A 22,517-nucleotide genomic window follows, 5' to 3' on the forward strand; every position below is an offset into this window, starting at 1 on the left:
GCTTGTCAAACAAGTAAGTTATAATTGAACCATTTATTTCTAAATCCAATTAGCTAGGCTCTAAAATTTCAAAAAAGCACTTTCAGCATAATATTGAAATTTATCGATAAGGATTACAATACAACTTTAAATTGATAGTGATACCCATTTAGATATATCTTTCCGTAAAAAGTGTTATGATCCCTATTGAACAATTTAGTATAATGATATAATTTTTTCCAGGTGTAAGAAAACTTGGCATTTGACTGGTTTCTGAAAAAAAACCGATTCAATTTATTGGACAAAAATGTAAACCATTGTGAAGAAAACATATAGAAAATTTATACTGTCTGTTCTCGAACTCCGCGACTAGCAGCTGCAAACGGTTCCAATTGAAAAAGGGGTGATGATTTACGGAAGCTCACTTCCCGATGCATTCAGTTTTTGCTTGCTCGTTACTTCCTTCTTGCTATCACCCCTGTTTTGATAAAATCAGATGAGACCTGACACATGCGTAAATTCGAGTAAGGTTTCGCATTAAAATATCGGACAGTAACTGTACAAGTTCTCTACCTGTAAGGTAAATTATATTTGTTAGAAATTCAGGAAAGGAGAGTACAAGCAAGGTTCATTCCCTGCGCAGTTATTTCTTGCACATAGAGTACAGCAGAATCTGTAAATCACCAAACACATTGGTAATAGTTTTAATTTTATAGTAAAGTTGCAGAATCCATAGCTGCCAACATTGAAAGATAAAATAGGGAAACTTGTATGTAAAATTACAAAGACTTTGTGTGAATAAATTTAGCAACAAATGTGGCTAATAAAAGAGTAAAAATTTTTAAAGGTTAAAGAAAAATAAGATTTTTTAAATTTGACCAGAGATATCTTTACTTGAGCCTGAACAGAATTTAAAATTTGATAACTGAGATTACTGTTTTTACTTTTTGAAGTTAAAAAAAATAAAAATAAAGGTCTACAACTTTCAGGGTTTGGAAGAAAAAAAACGTTTTACAAGGGGCATAAGTTTCCTTCCTGTTATAAATGATAACAAACATTCCTTGCAGCGGAGAAAGTTCAAAGAAATATCAGTAAAACTTTCCAGTACTTAATATGTTTTTGTAAGAAATGCAAAGCAAAATAACTTCTTAGAGAAACATCACTTATTGTGGAGAAACTCTGCAAAATGTTGAGAAGTTGGCAACCCTGCTAAAGGATAAAAGCTGGTCAGTGAACAATTATCATAAAACTGTTCAATTAAACTAAAACATCAACAAAGACAAGTAGGTTTCCTTCATCAGTAAAATATCTGCTCAGTTTTGAAAAGGAAACAAGGAGAAGAAAACACTTTTTACAAACACAAAAAAAAAAAAAAAAAAAAAAAAATTCAAATTAAAACGTTAACAAAGATGCGCAGTTTCCTACATTAATTGTTTGACATTTCAAATTTAGTGAAAGGAATAAACACTGGCCTTTGAAATTAAAAAGAGAGAAGCAGAGATTATTCAGAAAAAAGAAGAGAATACAATTTCTTTTCTTTTAAGGACTTGATGAAACAAAATAAAGAATACTGCACCATGTTGAAATATTTAAGAATTTTAGCTTAAAAAATAAACACTTTAAAGGGATCTTTGTAAGCTGTCACAGAAATAAAGAATTTGAAGCACTTTCAAAGATCCATGGCAACCCTGTACACATGCTACTAGAGAAATTGCAAGGTCTCCCTACTGGCTAGTGCTAAATATATTTGTATGGGTTGAAACAACAATACACAGTGCGTCCAATAGAAAAGGTGACTGATTTTAAATAAGGTACAAGACATGAGTTTTTTCTAGTTTACAAGATGATTTATTCAAAATACACACCTTGGGAGTCAATACAATGCTGGAAGCGGTCGTGAAATTTTTAGAAGCACTTTTCAAACCCATCTTTTGGAATTGCCCCCAATGTTGCCGTCGTAGCTGCCTGAATATCTGAAATTGTGGCAAAATATTTGCCTTTCATTGCTAATTTCAATTTGGGGAACAACCAGAAATCTGCTGGAGCCAAATCAGGGGAATAAGGAGGGTGATCAAGCACCACAATACTTTTTTTGCCCAAGAAGTTACGTACAACCAAGCTTTAGTGTGCTGGCGCATTGTCATGAAAAAAAGACCATATCCCTTGGTTTTGGTATTCAGGTCTAACTCGATGAACGTTAACGTTTTGTGAGAGGTTCATACTTGAAACACCAGGTTTCATCACAAGTTACAATGTTTGCCATGAAGTTTAGATCCCTAGTGGCCGCTTGTTGCATGTCTCTGCAGTGTTCCATTCTGCAATGTTTTTGGTCGTCAGTCAATGTGTGCGGTAGAAAGCGAGCACAGACTTTCCTTTTGCCTAAATTTTCCTTTAAAATGAGATGGACAGTGAATTTAGGTATGCCAGTTAATTCTTTGATGAGTCGAGTAGAGGCACAACGATCATTTTCGTAGGATTTTGGCCACTTTTTCAATGTTCTCATCATTTCGAGCTGTTACTGAATGACCTTGTCTTGGATCATCTTCTAAGCTGTCTCTACCATCACGAAATCTTGCATACCACTTAAAAACATTCTTACGACTCAGTACTTCACTACCATAAACAGTTTTCATCAATTCAAAAGATTCTGTGTCACTTTTGCCCAATTTAAAACAAAATTGAATGTTAGCGCGCTGCTCCATTTTTTTTATTTCCCGACCGAGGTCAAGTGACTTCTTCTAGAATTTGCGTTATCACGTTTCAAACGGTGTTGCCAACGCTTTGAAATTAATCCAGATAATAATTGAAATGTGCGTGCATTTAATGCAATCATTCTTAAATAGATAGCGCTAATAGTTCCGCAAATATTAAGTCAGTCACCTTTTTTATTGGACGAACTGTGTATATACAGGGTGTTCTGTTTTAACATGCAAGACCTTCGTTTTCGCAACCGTTAGTCCTAGATGTATACCTCCAATTGTTTTATTGATGCCGAGGGATAAGTGGTCTAAATCACAAAACGCTACGTTTCATATCTCTGTGAATATTGGTCGTATTAATTTCAAATTGTTTATGTTGGAAATATTTTCAATGATGATAATTTCCCTGAATATAAGTTAGGGAACCTGGGGCTCATACAAAAAGTTACATTTTGTATTTTTTGACTCATTTTTATTTTCGCTTTAAACTTTCAATATCTTAATGCTGCATCTGATTTTGAACATTTTTGTAATTGAAAGTATACATCTAGGGCTAAACGGTTGCAAAAATAAAGGTCTTGCAGGTTAAAACGGAACACTCTGTATATGTTATGAGTTGGATTTGAGTTGTCTCCCAGCTCGACTGGGCCTTATACAATATCAGACCTGCTTAAATTATGAAATAAAAAAAGAAAAGTAGATTGGGTCAAAGTTTCAAGGAAGAAAAACAGGAGATTGTAAACAACATTATTTAAACAAAAAATGTTTTTATCAAGCATTTTTATTTCAAAATACTAATACATTAATTCAATAAATCTCAAAGTTCTGAAAGATTTCTAGTAAAATAGTATGCAAATAACAGAACATTTTAATTTTTTTCCAAAAAAAATAAACAAATAAATAAATAAAACACTAATATAACTCATATTAGGCCATTAGCACTAAGACACTTATGTCACCACACTTATGATTTTAACATACTTGCCAACCTTCGAAAAAAAAAAAAACAGGATATTCTTCTAGAGGTATACAGGTGGTTAACCAGCAACGTATCTTTACAACAGAATTATTAATTTATGCTAGTAAATAACATGAATACTAAATTAAAAGTGAAATGGGGATTTTTCGCAGATGTAAGCTAATTGGTAGCAGCAAGAAAAATAAACTGCTAAGGAAAAACTACATAATAAGGAGTGTTTGCTTAAAGTTTCATACATTCTCCAGTCTCTACCATAAAAGTCACTACAAAAATTTAATTACTAAAATAAAAATTAAAAAAATCAATATAAAATAAAAATAAAATTTAAAATAAGTAGGTTTAGTGCAGCATATGTTAAAATAACTTCAAACTTTCAAAATAATTGAAATATTTTTAAGAGGCAAAAGGTTTGAAATCTGTTGCAATTTTCAGCAAAGCATGTGCTTTGTTGAACAAGCAATGAGAAAGCTTCCAAAAAATAAATATTTACTGAATGAGTTATTAATTGGAAAAATTCTTATTGCCTGACATTGGTAAATGACTAGAAAAGGGCGCCATCTAGCGAGGAGAAAGTGAAACTTTTTGATGATTGATGAAAAAACTGAAAAAACGGGAGAAAATCGCAAAAAATGGGAGTCTCCCATTAAAAACAGCAGAGTTGGCAAGTATGAAATTTGAATTATGTTAGTAAATTGAAAAAAATTTGTAATAAATTGGTAAAAAATTGTCAAATGTATGGGAAAATAAAGTAAATATACTGAAAAAAAAAATCACGAGTTTTCTATGGCAGTATATTTAGGTACAATCGAACAATAAGCTTCAATTTCAAAGACAATTTTTCTAATGGGAGGGAGGGGGTACCTGAAAGCAAGGGATGCCAAAAATATCTTTGTTTTTTAGCTCAATAGGCTTTGCACAGTGCGCAATTGAGGAAATGATCAAAAAAAAAGGACAAACCAGAAATAGGTGCTAAAAGTTTGTTGCTCAATCATCAGCAATGTGCTTAAATTGATAAAGCCTTTTCCCACGTGCATACAGCAGCGGAGATTGGGGGGGGGCGACCGCCCCCCGCACTTTTATTATCATTAAAAATTGTCTGAACGTTTTTAAGATTTTAATTTGAAAAACATTCTACGCAGATCACTCAATGATAGCTTAAAACTGCATTTTTTAGACATTGGTTTCAAAAAATTTCCGGAGGAGAACCCCAGAAAATATGCTCCCTCCTTCTTTTTGTATCTTTCAAGAGAGCCTAAATTTGTGTTATGATAAGATTCCAACTTCAGAATTTTTTCTAGGAAGCAAACCCGCTTCATGAGTTTTTACTCATGTAAAAATGTATTTTTAAACCTCCAATTAAGAAGCAAATTCGGAAGTAGTCCGCTGCATTTCCCTTTGAAGTCACAAAGAAAGTCTAAAATTTAATGTTTTAGGGCTTTATCAGCCAAAAAATAACCAGCGAGAACCTCCGAACTCATTCTTTCCTCATTAAGTCATTCAAATATATTCAGAAATGACGTTTTTAAAATAATTCAATTCAGCACAATTTTCGGGAGAGAACCCCAGAAAGATGTTTTAAATTTGCTTAAGACACTAGTTGCTGGATTATTTTTGGGAAGTTAACTTTACATCACCAAAGACATTTCTTTTGAATGGCCGATTGTTTTCCTCCAAATGACCGATGGCTGATGCCATTGGCAAAAAAAAAAAAAATCTAACAGAAATAAATTGATAAGATTGTCAAGGATTTAAAGGATCATTTATTCATTTCAATTTACTTCCTTTCTACGAATAAGGGCTTGTAATCAAAAAAAAATAAAATTTCGACCTAATTTCTATTTTACGATCACCCAACTTAAACTTCACAAGTTTTTCGGCACATCTGTACACGCATATATACCTAAGAACATATAGATGACCAAAATATCCATTTTGAACACCTCATCAGTTAATTATCGCAAGTTCTCTTGTGATGTCTTCATAAGCGTAAACTTGCGTCACTCAGAAATGTTATGAAATAGTAAGTTGAAAACTCATACGTACGTAGTATGATCTAAAAATTCGAGGACAAGCAGTATAAAACCTTACCCTAAATAGCTCACATTACCAAAGCACATTTATCTACAAAATAATCACCTTGAACGACTATGCACTTCTGCCAACGTTCGTATAGCTTTTAGAAGCACTCCCGGCAGCCATTTTTTGCAACCTCTTGTAAGGTCTCTTGCTGCTTAAACTTCATCGTGGGGAAGAAGGCGACTTTCATGTTGAGGTTGCATGGTTTGATTGATCAATGCTCTGATATGACAAACAAATGACATAACGTTTCGTCGGACTTAGCTCCGTGTGATTCTTACCTGTTCCCAGCAAAAAACATTTGCATGAACGCCGCTCTCTTTCGTCAAGAAAAGATAAAGCTGTATCATAGTAGGTTGCCAAAACAGCTTCCAGGAGTGTTTCCAAAAGTTATATAAACAGTGGCAAAAGTACATAGTCCATCAAGGCCACCCTTTGAAGGTGGATGTGCTTCGGTAATGTGAACTATTCTAGGTAAAGTTTTATACAGCTTGTCCCCGAAATTTCGGATCGTACTACATACAATCTATATAGGATGTAGTAGTTATGCTTCTCTTTTTTGACTGTTGTATGATGATAGAGAAAGAACAACAGCCAAAAAAAAAATTATATTAATTTGAATTTTTGGCATCTTGAATTCAAATTATGTTTTCCGCAATCACGAGCGTGTGTGTGTATGAATGCGCGTGTGTGTTTGTGTAGGCGCGTGTGTATGTGTGTATGTATGCATGTGTGTGCATGTTGTGTATGCAGTGCTGTGTGTGTATGTGCGTGTGTGTGTAGGATATGGACGCAACCTGGAGACGGTTTTCGCAAGAGGAGCAGCATTGCGAGGCCGGTCAACGTGACGGTGGTGCTGGCAGAGGGAGGTGGTGGGAAAATAAAAAGATAGGAATTCAAAACAGTCAAATGAGAACAATAAGCAATCGTGATTGCTCAAAAAAAAAGGAAGAAAAACAAAGACACTGTTTAATAACCAACTGATTTTTTTTTTTTTAATTGAACATATGACGAAGATTTCAGCAATATTGAAATAATGTATGGATTATGTACACTGTACATAGTTAAAAAATTTAAATTATGTTGTTTAATCATTCAAAAAAAATTTAAGAATAAAAATATGAAACTGTCAACAAATTACGCAATTAAAGTAGAAGATTGCAAGTAGACGTATTTTAGTAATGAAATTAAATGAAAAAGATAACAGAGAAATTACACTATTAAATCATATTAGGAATATTTTTATACTTATTTAAATTTATGAATAGAAAAATTTGCTTTTTTCATAAAAGCTATAACAGTGACAAATTTTTCTGAAAAAAGAAATAGCCATGAAAAGAGTGAGGTTCTTAAAACGCAGCTACAATAAACAAACTCGATATTTACTCCAAGTTAATAATAACTGAATACATATGCTACATGATCTGATGTTTGCACAGATAATATCGAACAACTTGGTTGTTTAAAATCTTTTATGAAGCACTACAAACAAGCTCAAATTAAATTTTTCAATTTAACAATAATTTGCTGAAATAAAAAAAAAAAATGCTTCATAGAAAATCCTTGAAACTTTTCTAGAACATATTATTAAAAATATGATGAAAACGAAAATAACTCATTCATTGATTTTATAAAAATACATGAAAATAGTTACTCATAATAGAAAAAAAATTGATCGCTATAAATGATGCAAAAAAGATGGCGGATTACGAAATAAAGATGAAACAAGAATGAGAAATACGCAAAATGATATTTCTTGGGCAAAATAAATAATCGCTAAATATTTAAGAAATTCTTGAAACGACGAGGAAGGAGCGAAGGGGGGAGGGTCACCCGCTGATTTTGGAGTAACTCACAACTTTAAACTTCGTTCCCAACTTCGGCCTCATTTGTTTAGTACAGAACCGCTACCACCAACGCCTTGTTTTCAAGAGTTTAAGTCGACTTCAGCATTTCCGAAGAGAAATTTAAAAAGTCCCTTTGATTTCGGAACTATGACACCATTCAAAACGTCTTTAATCAACTTCTTACATTAATGCTCTAAATTCTTCCTAAACAATAGATGAAGTTTGAAAAAAAGAATCTCTAATTTTATGAATGGTGTTAGTTTTAAACAACTCGGAAGTGCAACAAGAGGTTAATTTCAGAAATACAGGGAGGAGGAGGGGGGGCACGAAAGTAATCTATAAATTACCGTCGGTTCAACGAGAAGCTAACAAAATAACACAAAAACCGTTTTCGCCATCTCATATTTGGTCTCCAATTCGGCAATATACACTCTATAACAAAAAATTTGACGCATCAAGAAGCAATCATCCGATGGCTTTGAAATTTTGTATGAATGATAGTTTTGATCAGATGTGCAAATGACTAAAATTTGGTGTCCAATGAATGAATAGTTTGATCTCCAGCGCAGTGAAACTGCGCATCCACAGATGTATATAAAGAGCAGTTCTTTAGCAGTTGTTAAAACTTTCGGTTTGATTGCGATTCAGATTTCCTTTCAACAACTTAAAAATGCCTCGTCGCATGGTTCATGCTCATTAAGAGCAACTGTCAGAGTTTAAACAAGGTCATATCACTGGATTGAAAGAGGCCGGTTGGTCAAATCGGAGAATCGCTCGTCATTTCAGTGGAAGCAATGCAGCGATTCAAAGATGCTGGCAAGGACGGGTGGAAAATGGCAGAGTTCAACGTCAGGATGTTAGAGGTCGACCTAGGGTCACAACAGATCGTGATGATAGAGTGATTGTCCGATTAGCTGTCACAGCGTTTTCTTCACTTCTATGTGTTGGCCTAGCGCCCCTTATATAATAATTAACGAATTCATCTCACCACTTATCCCACCATAATATCAGTCACTTGCCTAATCATTGAGAAATTTTCAACGATGTTTTTCTTTCTTCTAATGCGGATGCCTGAAGACGTATCTCGCACGTGCAGTCGCCGATCTATGACGTCACGACCTTTACGTAATCGGCGATGCATCGTAACAGATCGGCACGTGCCTGATGCTCATTGGCCAGGTGCTATGCTGGCGTGTATCAGAAGGTGATTTGGCGTCCGCATGCAAATGAGTAGAAAATTGACTTCTTCGGTGTTTTCCCTCTGGCTAGTTGACTCGAGCGCCCGTTTGCTTTTATGCAACGACGCGGGTTTTATTTTAATAGATAGATAATAGATTGATATAGCTCAGCTCTAGTTCGCTTTGTTTCAAATGTTTTTAATTTTCTTTAACTAACTTTACTAAAATTACCAAATAAATTTGGTTTTTATTTTTTAAGTTGTCTTCAACTATTTTTAATCATGCATTTCTAGTCATACATTTAATTAGGTTATTGCATTTAGAGGTTATTAGTCTTGAGCATTCTCTTGCTCATTAAAAGGTTATGGGCAACCTGGACTCTGTTTTCGATAGCCTATATTTTCAGTAGGACTGGAGATGGAAATGATGTTTTTGACGTCGGTGATAATTTTCGATGGGGGGGCCGTATAGAAGATTTTTTTTTCGACAAGAGCATACTGATGATAAATATTAGATTATTAGTGCTCATTGATATTGTCTTCCGACTTTCTGTCGAAATAATGGCGAATCCCCAGATAACTATTGAGAAATTTAATGGCACAAATTATGTGTCATGGGCAGCAGACATGAAAATTGTCCTGATGGAGAAAAACGCCTGGGACATTGTAACTGGTAAGGAAACAGTGCCAGTAGTCTCTAAAGATTCAGGATTTACTGAGAGAGACGTTCGTGAGTATTTGGTCAGAGAACGAGCGGCATTATCTTTAATATATTTGTTTGTAGACAACGAATTCAAAAGAATAATAGAGCATTGTGAGTCGCCAGAAAAATCGTGGGAATGTCTAAAAGCACACTTTTATCCTGATAACAGATGTGTGCATATGCGGACTTTCACTGAGTTAACAAACTGTCGAATTAAGCAAGGCGAATCCATAAATCTCTTCGCATCAAGAATTCGTCGAATTTATGACAGGATAAAGGGAATCGACAAGAATTTTTCTGAGTCATACTTAAATTTTCAAGTTTTGAGATATCTTCCATCGGAATATGACAGCATTTGCCAATCAATTTTGAGAAAGAAACCCCGAGGATTTTTCTTTTGATGCGATAGTACAGGACTTAATTTCTGAAGAGAGCAGATTAAAGCTGAAGGACGAGAATAATATTAGCGCCAACTACGTTGCTCCAAAAGAAAAAAGATCGTGTTATAATTGCAGACGTACAGGCCACATCCGCAAAGATTGTAGTTTTCCAGAGAGGAACCGCGGAGGAAGTCCATCCACAAGCTCCAAGAAGTCAAGTTATGGCCAGAGGAGGTCAAGAGGAAGAAACAGGAACCAGTATACCAGAAGAGGCCGCTCCTCATTGCCGAAAAAGTGTGAGTACTCTTCCAAAACATTTTTTATTTCGGAAGCGAACTTTAACGAGATAGACTGTAATCCTTCATCATGGGCATTTGATTCGGCGGCCAGCCATCACTTTGCAAATAATAAGAACTTTTTCCATAAATATGAACCTGTAAATGATCGAAAGATGGCCGTAGCAGTCCAAAATCATGTTTTTCCAATTGAGGGGGGTTGGAGAGATAAAGTTAAAGTTCGGTCCTAAGACCATTAATTTAGTAAATGTGATGTATTCGCCGCATTTGCGAAGAAATTTACTGTCTGGTCCCAGATTTGACCAAGCGGGAGCATGTTTTAAAGGGGGAAAAGGTTTGGTAACTGTATCAGATAATGGCGAAATAATTTTTAAAGCTAAACTATCTAATGGCATTTATTTTGTTAACCCAAAGGTAATTTCAGAAAATGTACATAAAAATGTTAATTATGAAGCTAGTAGTACTGAAAGCTTAGAATTATGGCACAAAAGATTTGCTCATGTAAATGTCGATAATATAAAGAAAACTGCTGAATATAAATGTACTAGGGGTCTATCAGTTTTTAAAAATGATAAAGTAAATTGTGAAGATTGTAAATTAGGAAAGTTCAGACGCGTATCTTTCAAACCAATGGACGAAATTAGATCAAAGAAACCTTTAGAATTAATTTATAGTGACATTTGGGGGCCATCGAGTATTGAAGGTAGAAGAGGTGAACGATACTTTCTTTCAGTAGTTGACGATTATTCCCGTAGAACGTCATTGTACCCATTGAAAAATAAAAATCAGGCAGCAGAAATTCTCATTAATCATATTAAAAGGGCAGAGAGATTTCTGGGAACAAAGCTGAAAGCAATAAGAACTGACAATGGAGGGGAATTTTCAAATACAATTTTTAGTAAATTTTGTCAGAATGAAGGCATTAAACATGAATTCACTAATAGTTATACCCCTGAGCAAAACGGGGCGGCTGAAGTATTTAACAGAACTGTGGCAGATGGTACTAGGGTAATTTTAGAAGAGAGTGGTATAGGTAAAAACTTTTGGCCTGAAGCCATGTTGTATTTCATGTACACCTGGAACCGTGTATGTCATAGAGATCAAAAACTAACTCCTTTTGAGCTATATGGGGGAAAATCACCCTCAATCAGACATTTAAAACCATTTGGATGCGTAGCCTGCGTTGGTGTGCCGAAGCAACGTCGGCAAAAGCTTGATCCTAAAGCCCAAAAAGGAATTTTAATTGGGTATGCTTTTTGAACAAAAGGGTATCGAATCTGGATTCCAAAAAATGATAAAATTATAGAGACCATAAATGTCAGATTTAATGAGGGAAAATTTTTCAAAGACGAATTTGAGTCTAAACACAGTGGAGTCGTGATGGGCACCATAGAATGGTTAAATGTACCAAAATCAGATGAAGATGAAATTCCTGATGAGGAAATCTTAAAAATTCCCGAACTACCACCTGTTCATTCAGAAACAGAAGAATCAGATCAGGGGGAAACTGAATCATCAGATGATGAAAGTGATAAATGTTTAAAATTAACAAAATGGGAAAGAAAAGTCGTACCAAGACCCGATGGATCTCGTAACGATATCTATTATTTTGAAAAAGGAAGCAACAAACGATTGAGATCAATTTATGATATAAAGAAATATTGCAGAAAAAATAATATTGTTTATCAGCCAGATATATTTTGCTTTAAAGGTAAAAATACTACTGAAGGAGAGATTGATAACTCTGTAAACAGCAACGTAATTAATGAATTTTCTCAAGCATGACTAGGACATCAAATCATTATTCCTAACACTTACAAACAAGCCCTTAAATCACGGGAAAAGGACTATTGGATAAGTTCAATGCGGGAAGAATTAAAAGTGATGCAAGATCGCAAAATGTGGAATCTTGTCGAATTACCGCATGATTCTACTCCAATTGGTTCTCGCTGGGTTTTCACAGTCAAAAGAAATGAAAATGGGGAAATTTTGAGATACAAAAGTCGCCTAGTAGCTTTAGCAAGTTCTCAATTGAAATATGAGAGTTATGATCTTACGTACTCGCCAGTTGTAAATTTCAGCATTATAAGATTTTTCTTTTCTCTTTTGGTGGTAAAATTAAACTGAGTAAACATCCAATGTGATGTGAAAAATGCTTACCTTTATGCACCTATTTCAGAACCAATTTATATGAAACAACCACCTGGTTTTGTAGAAAAGGGGATGGAAAATTTATATTGTAAACTAAATAAAGCAATTTATGGACTCCACCAAAGTGGACGATTGTGGTTTTACGAAATAGAAGAAAAATTGATTTCAATAGGTTTTTGTAAATTTGAATGGTGTAACTGTGCTATATTTATAAATCTTCTGTAACTTTACTTTTGTATGTAGATGACATTGTTTTATTTGGAAAGAGTCAAAATGATATACAAACTGTTTTAGAAATGTTACAAAAATACTTTGATTTAAAAATTTTAGGTAAAACTAAAAAATTACTAGGCGTAGAATTTGAGGAGGATTTGAATTGTTTTTCATTAAGTCAAATTGGCTATATTGAAGAAATTTATGAACATTTTGAGAAATTCAATATCCCTATCTCCTCATTGCCGATAAGTAAAGGTATTATATACACGAAACTAGATTGTCCAAATAACGATCAAGATGTACAAGATATGTCAAAAATACCATACAGGAATTTGTTAGGTTGTCTTTCGTTTCTAGCAAACAGAACAAGACCAGACATTAGTTACGCTACAAACATTTTTAGCCAATTCCAAAATAACCCCGGTATAAAGCATTGGGATGGTCTATTAAAACTATTGGGCTATGTTTCTAAAACTAGAAATTACAAACTTAAATTGCAATGCAATGAAATTCAAGTTGTAACATATTCTGATGCAGATTTCGCCTCTAACAGAGACGATAGAACTTCACTCGGAGGTCAGATTGTTTTCATTAACAAATCGCCGATTTCATGGCGAACATTTAAACAAAAATGCATTAGTTTATCAACGATGGAATCAGAGTTTATTGCAATGACAGAGGCCGGCAAAGAACTTCTTTGGTTTGATAGAATCATTGATGAATGTGTTAATAAGGGGGTAATTAACAAGGAACACAAAATTAAATCTGTGTTAAAAGTTGATAATCAAGCTACAATAGATTTTGTGAGATCACCGATTGAAAATTATAGGACAAAACATATTGATGTAAAGCTTTTTTATATACGCGATTTAATTTATAAAGATATATTTGATGTTGAATTTGTTAGAAGTAAAAATAACATGTCTGATGTATTTACTAAGCCTTTGTCTCGATCTGAACTAATAAAGTTCAATGAAAATGTTTTTGTAATGTAATTGCTTTTGTGATATTTTTAGTAATTTAATTTTTTTGAAAATGTAGTAATGTGGGAAAAGTAAACTATTTTAACTATTGGGAACGGGTTAAAGTTATATATATATTTTTTGCGTTTTATAGTTTATATTTGTACTGTTCAAATGTGTTTATACCAAGTATTTGTATACTCGCCAAGGTTTTTCAATTTTTGCAGATTGAATGTGTTTATATGACATTGGACTGATTTTTTTTCGGATTTGTTACTGACTTGGAAAATGGAACAGTTTGAACGGACTGGAATCGGATTGAGTGATATTTTGTTATAAAAGAATTTGCTTGTTGTTGTATTTAACTAATCTACTAATCATGTTTATATTTATTCAAAATCTTTTTGTAAAACTAGAGCTGGTATTGAGATTTGTTAGGAAATGAATTATCTTTAAATGTATAAGAAAATAATGTTCATAAGATGGTGAGAGGGGGGGGGGCATTGTTGGCCTAGCGCCCCTTATATAATAATTAACGAATTCATCTCACCACTTATCCCACCATAATATCAGTCACTTGCCTAATCATTGAGAAATTTTCAACGATGTTTTTCTTTCTTCTAATGCGGATGCCTGAAGACGTATCTCGCACGTGCAGTCGCCGATCTATGACGTCACGACCTTTACGTAATCGGCGACATCGTAACAGATCGGCACGTGCCTGATGCTCATTGGCCAGGTGCTATGCTGGCGTGTATCAGAAGGTGATTTGGCGTCCGCATGCAAATGAGTAGAAAATTGACTTCTTCAGTGTTTTCTCTCTGGCTAGTTGACTCGAGCGCCCGTTTGCTTTTATGCAACGACGCGGGTTTTATTTTAATAGATAGATAATAGATTGATATAGCTCAGCTCTAGTTCGCTTTGTTTCAAATGTTTTTAATTTTATTTAACTAACTTTACTAAAATTACCAAATAAATTTGGTTTTTATTTTTTAAGTTGTCTTCAACTATTTTTAATCATGCATTTCTAGTCATACATTTAATTAGGTTATTGCATTTAGAGGTTATTAGTCTTGAGCATTCTCTTGCTCATTACTATGAACCATCAGGCGTTCAACTCAAACACCAGTGTCCATCATGACCATTTACAGACGGTTGGGACAACAAAATCTACGCTCGCGTCGACCGTTACGCCACCTGCCACTGACGCCCACACACTGCCGAGCCAGATTACAGTGGTGTATGGCTCGATTAGGTTGAAATGTTGCCGACTGGGGATGTATAATAGTCTTTAGGGACGAATCCCACTTCCAACTGTGTTATGACGATCATCGAAGACGTGTTTGGAGATACCCAGGGCAGAGGAGGGATCCCAGTTTCACTTTTGCACACCACAATGGCCGTCAACAATGCATTATGGTCTAGGGTGCCATTTCCTTTGATAACTGGACCCCTTTGGTTGTAATTAAAGGTACACTTACTTCACAGTGGTACGTCGACGACATCCTAAGACCTGTTTTGGGACCGTTTCTTTTGCAGTACCCTCGGCTGGTTTTCAGCAGGACAATGCCAGATAGCATACGGCATGTGTTGCTATGAACTGTCTGCAAGCTTGTCAAACTCTTTGGTGGCCTGCCAGATCGTCAGATCTCTCTCCCATCAAGCACGTTTGGGATATGATGGGATGGCGATTGATTGCATCTGGCAAGGAATGTTGATAACTTCGTCCAGCAATCGGAGCGAATTTGGCCGGAAATACCACAGGACAACCTCTGGGAGCTTTATCGGTGTTTCCCATGTCGTGCTTCAACTTGTATCTAGGCTAGAGGCGGGCCAACACCTTATTGAACTTGTTACTGTAACTCTGACATAAATTACTCAATTGTTCTAAGAATTTAATCATTTACTATTCTGTGCATTGTCTTCCTATCCAGCAATTTTCGTCTCAATCGGATTACTCCTTTTGGTGCGTCGATTTTTTTTGTTATAGAGTGTATCACCAAATGATCGTCAGTCTGAGACACTATATTAGTTTTGTGTTGAAATGAGTAATTAATAACCACAAAAAATGAGTAAATAGGCTTTTTAGAACACCCGATCAAAAACAAAAAGGGAAGTGCACAACTGGAATGTACGCACACCCCACATGCAAAATTTTAACCTTCTACAGCTTACCATTTTTGAGTTATGACTTATGAGAGATACATACGCACATCGAGCCGCAAGAAACAACGCAATAATTAACTTGTTTGGCACCTGAATGCAGTATTAAAAACTCTTTCAGGAGGGACTAAAATAGAAAATCATACTGAAGTTTAACCCTAGCGTCAATGACCAAAATTTTTCTTTACTCTTAATAACCGAGTACCCATGTTGAATTTCGAAGATTTAGAGCAGGAAAAAAATTATTTTTCTGACACCTCTTCTATTTAATTGAAACGTTGTATGACAACTCTACATTACTCGACGTTTAATGAAACCAGTTTAGTTTCAAGCGAGCTTACAAACAAACTAAATTTCACAAAAAAGTATCAATTTACAACTGGCAAACCGAAGCAAAAAATGAAGATTAAATTAAAATCACCTAGGCATTGCTTCTTTCTTTTTCCTTTTTTTTTTTTTGTGAATTCAAAGACTAAAGTTTTGACAGAGATTCAAAAGTCAATCAATAATGAAATTGTACATCTTAAAAGCATACTTCAGTTTAATGTTTGAAAAGGTTTTGAAGAATGTACACCACTTGGAACATGATTTCCAAGCAAAAAATTTAGCCATGCTCTGTAGAAGAATCATTTTATGAGGCTTTAGTTATACCTAAATATTGGATATTCTATCGCTGGGAACCAATACCTACTCTGAAAAATAAACTTACCAAATTATTATCCAGACCAATCTTTGTTTCTGCAATGTTGTCTGTCTGTTTCTGAAAATATACTTTAATGAAACGATTATCAAGCACAGGCTCAGGACATTTATATGCAGCAATTGCCTCTTCCTCATGACTATACTGCACAAGAGCTGCTTCTGGATCATCATCATACTCTATCTAAAAAATTTAATAAGTACAGAAAAATTATTTCTTTTAAAATGCATTTCAAAATAAAAAAGAAATTCAGATCAATAAGTAGTTAAGTTGAGAGGAAAGTTAAGATTCTATTGTTAGAACACAATTATATTTCAAAAGCAATAGTACAGAGCCTATTAGGGTCCTTCCGAATTAATTCAAATCAATGCAATTATTTTTTTTAATGTCACCTCAGAATTATATGAAATTTGGCATGCAGATAGTGCTCATAGAGACAAAGACAAACCTCTTTTTTTTTTTGGAAAAACATAAATTTGTTTTCCAAAAGAGGGCGGTAAAAAATTTAGATAAACTGATGCTTGAAATTACTTAGTTTCTTTTTAACTGTACTAAAGTGCTTGAACAAGTGCAATTTTACAGCATTTTTAATGATCCTTTCAATTTTGTTTCCTATATCAGATCAAAGCAAGGAGGAATCCTCAGGAAAATCCTCCCATCAATCCCCATCAAAAAATATTAAAAAACCCCATTTTTACACTCATGTCAAACAAAGGCAGGTCTAAAACCTGGCTCTAATATAGCTACCTTTTTGGTTACCTCTAATAACTGTCTTAAATTGATTATTTCTCTTATAAAACAGGTGGATTTTTAAAATTCGCAAACTCTTGGTGAGTTTTGAGTTTTGAAGTTATTATAATACTAGAGGTGGTGCACAGAAGTTATGATACCCGCCACAAATGACTTTTACGCCCCCTCCTCCTCCCACATTGTTTACCCTTACGTCATTCCCTCTTTCTGAAAATTTTGCGCCCGGACCAATAGGTATCCATTCTCCCCCCCCCCCCTCCCCCGCCCATGCATAGCCTGAGTATATCTACTTATGTATAAAAAAGTAATAATACGAGATAGAATCCAAAAATTCTGGGACAACAGTCACCAATGATAACCAAAGCATGTGGATAAAAAAAAAAATCATTTTAAATGCATTGCACTGCTCTTCCCTTTGAGCCTGGATGGTTTCCCCTGGCATGTAATTGAGTTGCACGCTGGAATTGAAAGACAAAAATTTTGATTCGTTGCGGCATCTAAGTAAGGGTGAATGCATAGCTTACGAGACAAAATAAACTAATATTGAAACAGGAAAAAGAAAATATTTTAGCTGTTACTGATAAAGTACACTTACTTTTCTTGTAGTTATTAGGCACTAATGTATCAGAATTTCAGTAATTGAAATTATTACACATTTTAATTTTACATACATGCCATGGGCAATAAGATCACTTTCAAAAAATTATAAAACATGGGATTTGATGCATATTATAGCATTAAAAGGGGTGAGCCAATTGTTAGATTTAAAAAAACATGTATTTTTGAGTAATTTCACTTCAAAAATCATAAATTTTTGAAAATTTTCAAAAATTTTAATTTAATTTCCCAGGCTGTATGCATCTATGAATTACAATAAAATATTAGTCCCGTAGAAATAGTGTTAAGCGTTAAACAAATTTCAACAGAAATTATTCTTATGAGAAATGGTAGGTAACATGCTTCTAATGAACATACTAAAAATATACAACCATACTGATGGGACAAATGCTTTTTTGGCCGCCATTTTGAAAAATCATTAAAAAAATTTAATTAAAAAAAATCCCTTGTGGGATCAAATGATAGAATTTCCAGCTAAAAAGGAACAAAGTATGAGATATTGAAAAGAGAACTGAACCAATTAAAAATATTCTACCGTATTATAGAGAAATACGGTGTTTATTAGCTGCAAACTTGAAGAGTCATGAAAAAAATTTTAAAATACAAAAACTATGTGTGATATAAAATGAAAGGAAATTTCAAGCTGCAAAGGAATATAGGATGAGATATTTAAAGTGAAGTGAGCATAATAAAACTTACATCAGTGCTACCGCGAAACAGTGGGGTTTTTTTATGCCACCATCTTAAAAAATCGTAAAACAATTCCAAATTAAAAAAAAATCATGGGTGGTGTCAAATAAAAATAAACTTCTCACTGAAAAAAGGATATTAATCAGCTTTTTTGAAGTGAAGTGTTTTCTAGAGGAAATGGGTAGAAAATAGTAAAACAATTATGCTTACATAAACTGCAAGTGCTAATGCAATTCTTCATAGACCATAATCCATTTGCTATTCTTTTTTTATGGAACATTTTTAACGGAATGATGGATAGCTAAAGCAAAGTTACTGCAGTAAATTCTGATGCCATTGGAAGAAATACAGAAGATAAGCTCACTGACAAAGGCATTATTAACAATGAAATTAGACCAAGCAGCAACAATGAGTAACACAAGTACTGAAAAAGGATTATGATTGCTGGTGAGACTCACTACGTAAATTGACGTCTTTTAACACAGTGGATGCTTGCATGTTTCTGCTGAGACAATAATGCTCAAGATGCTAGTGAATTTTCAAATTACGCTTTATCTACTCTGCCAATTACACGATTTAACCATAGTACTGGGCGATTCTTTTGTCACGTGCGTTACTTTTACACAACATTTTTCAACTTTAATGCCCTTTGTAACAAACTTACTGGATACTTTTCGTAGTTTTTTAAACTAGTTGTTAAATTTTCATGTGTTTTAAGAGTGCAAAAAAAAAGTTGAAGGTTTAGATTAATTTTTTCATTGCAAAAAAAAAAACAATTTCTGAAATTTGGTTACGTGTGTTACCTTTTATAAAGCTTGGTATTTGAAACTTTGTATATATACGTTTAATTCTGTGAAGTATAAAAGAGTAAAATCAAGATTTTTTTTAGAAAGAGATAATTATCAAATGTGTGTTTAGAGATTTTTTTAAAAAAAATTTAAGCAGTAAATATTCTTTTGATTTGGTGAAATTGCTGCGTTACGTGTGTTAACGGAATGTTACGTGTGTTACCTTTTGTGAATATTACAACTGAGGAGTTAAATACTGCACAAAAACATTTAATTACTTGAAATTTACTGAAGGAAACCAATTTATTTTAACAATTGAAGCAGATTAAGGTTTGGGAAGAAATTTTACCGTATTTTTCCACCGTGACATGTGTGACTTTCCGACGTTGTTTCTTTGCGAGCAACAACAAAATGTCAATGAAGTTTTTAAAATATCTTTTATTTTCTTTTAGTATGATAACAAAGAATATCTAGGACTATTTCAATGGCAATATTTTAATTGTGGATAACTCTAAATTTTTTCATAAAATTTTAAAGCATTATGTTTGTGATTCAGAAAATAAAAGAAATGGAATGAACTGAATATTAAAGAGTAAAATGAACCAGACTTTTTTTAACATATGTATTAAGTGTTTACATGTGTTAATATTACTATTTGCAAACATATTTTTCTGAAATTCTTAGTGACTGAAGAGTGTTACGAGTGCAGCCGCATGTGACATATGTTTCAATCAAAAGTAACTTTAGTGCTAAAATATGATTTATTTAAGTCAATTTCAAATCACATGAACTAAAAGCCCCCAAGATTGTAAGCTAGGGGGGGGGGGCAGGAAGAAAGGAGTTGTGGTGCAGACTGCGCCATTAAATATTTTAGAGGTATTCATTTTATAGAGTTTTTTTAAAGCCATTTGGGGTGCTCTGTCAAACTCCAGGAGAATGGGCAATCCTCTTTGGAGAGATGGTAACCTTTGTGGTAAATTATGTGGTTTTGAATTTTACCTATCCACATAACACCAGTCACCCACTTGTAGCTCAGTAACAGCCTTTGTTTTATTTGATCAATCATCAAAACTCACTATTAAATCTTTTGCAGATCATCTGCATGCAATGATTTTGCCCTTCATGGCTGACATAACATTCATTCTTTTGATACCTGGAGTATATTTTACATTTTTGCACAGGTTATCTTCAAGTCAATATCAACTTGATTGAATAAAAATACTTTGGTTGAATGTGTAGGATCCTTTATTATGTTAAGGAAATCAGTTGATGACTGAACTTTAATGTTTCTCAATTTACTGGCACTTTCTGCCTAAACCAAAAGGTTACCTTTTCTTTCACGCTGTCACTAACATTTTTGCCATGCATATAGATAACAAATATTTAATTTATTTTTTTTTTTTAGGTATGGAAATAATTTTTGCTTTGGTTCTATTCTCTTTCTTCAAGTACAATCCTTTTTAAGCTCAAATTCATTCATGAAACATTATTTCATTTTTTCACTGAGGCATAGTTTTAGAGTGAGCACATTAAATTTTTAGATGAATCATTTAAAACAGACTTACCTTAACACTCAAATGTAAGGATCTAACATTTGAAGAAAATCATACAAAAACATTACGTGTGTTACCTTCTTTATGAAGCTCTAATAAATATTTTCTACCAAATGTAGAAAGATGAAACTTCGGGTATATGACTAACATATCAAGTTAATTTATAATATAAGATATTTTTCTTTTAACCCACTAATTTAGGTTAGGAGACAAACATAACCACTTTACCCGTTACATGTGTTACCGAAAAAAAATGATCTGAGTATTTTCTAGTTTTGAAATTTTAATAAAAGTCTTACTTTTAAATTTTTAACTCATAGTTATAGTAGAATATTTGTTTTAATGTTATTTCATAGTTTTTTCAAGAAAAAATTAATGATTAAGAAAAACATTGCTTTTAAATTTATCTTTATGCATTTTTTTGGTGCTGTCTGTGTGCTACCAAATACGGCCAAAATTTCATACAAAAAAATGTTTTTATCAAAAAATTGATGCTGAAATTGAAAACAGTAGATGTTTTTTAATCTAAGAAAAATATGCTTTCAATTTGTGTGAAAGAAATATTTCAGTGTGTCAGGACCACTTTCCGTGGAATCAACCTACTCAGCAAATGAGAAAAACTGATAAATCTTGAAAGGCAAAATCATTAGATACCTTGAATGTTAATATGATATAGGTGCATCAGAGCACTTCCTACTTTTTTGATGGTGGCACATTGGTTGATCAGTTACATGATCCATGTCTAAAATATTTATAGATATGAAAGTCAACACGAAGCATATGAAAGCGAAAGATGTGGAAAAACCAAATATAAATACATGGAGCACATGTTGCGCATTAAGTAGTTGTCAGTTGAAGTAGCATTTGATGAAAATTCACCTATAATTATTCCGAAAAACAATCTTTCCAATCAACAAACAACGTTTTGTCAACATACTGGCAAGTTGTATTCTAAGGAGAGGTCTTTCTGTGACTCAAGCGGAAGGTGACACAGATACGGTGATAGTGAAAGAAGCTCTAAAAATTGCCCAGGAAAACTGGACGGTAGTTGCAGATGATGCAGACATTTTAATCTTTGTACTACAATATGATTCTTTTAAGAATATTTCAATACATCACCCCTGAGGGTCTCCTATTCCTGTCTCTGTAGGGACTCACCAGTTAAATATTTAAATACAGTTTGCCACACAATCTGGTGAAGTTTGTGAAATTCAAGCCATTCGGGAATCTACTGGTGAGAAAGCCTTGTTATGTTTTCTTAAAATGCCATAAGGAATATACAGTAATAATATTTCAACTATTATATTAATTAAAACTGAATCTAACATCGTCATCCATATTAACCAACTAAATACAGCTGAATAATAATATCTATTATCACAAAAATCTTTTGTTATTAAGATTTGACTCTTATGACTGTTGAGCATACTATTTAAGATCATCAAAAGATGTTACTTAGGAATATTTGTTGAAATCGGTTGTAAGATTATTGTGTCACTATATGTAGGGAAAATCGACACAGGCCACTTAAAATGGTGTTTATTAGCTTGAAGAGTCATGAATTTTTGTTTTTTGTTTTTTTTTTAATAAATAAAATTTTACTTGACATAGCTCATTTGCACCCAACGCAAAATACATTGAAATATTATCTATATTGAGTACATTTGCTAGGCTTTATTTGGAAATACCTTGAATTACAAACTCCTGATCCCACACTTTGGGTATAGCAGTCCGTAGATGGAGAATTTCAGCCATTATCCAGAATTTAGCTCAGCACTAAATCAGCTCTT

The 22,517-nt window shown here is 33.6% G+C and overlaps 1 protein-coding gene across 1 annotated transcript in view; it reads right to left on the reverse strand.

Moving 5' to 3' along the window:
- The window catches only part of LOC129219436 (RNA-binding protein 26-like), a 200,673-nt gene that overhangs the window by 58,580 nt on the left and 119,576 nt on the right, over window positions 1-22,517 (reverse strand). Inside the window, exon 11 of the mRNA XM_054853832.1 lies at window positions 16,338-16,511. Coding sequence (XP_054709807.1) covers window positions 16,338-16,511 — 174 coding nt within the window. The remainder of the gene's footprint in view (window positions 1-16,337; window positions 16,512-22,517) is intronic.

The sequence above is a fragment of the Uloborus diversus genome, chromosome 3, assembly GCF_026930045.1.
Source record: "Uloborus diversus isolate 005 chromosome 3, Udiv.v.3.1, whole genome shotgun sequence".
Classification (NCBI taxonomy): domain Eukaryota; kingdom Metazoa; phylum Arthropoda; class Arachnida; order Araneae; family Uloboridae; genus Uloborus; species Uloborus diversus.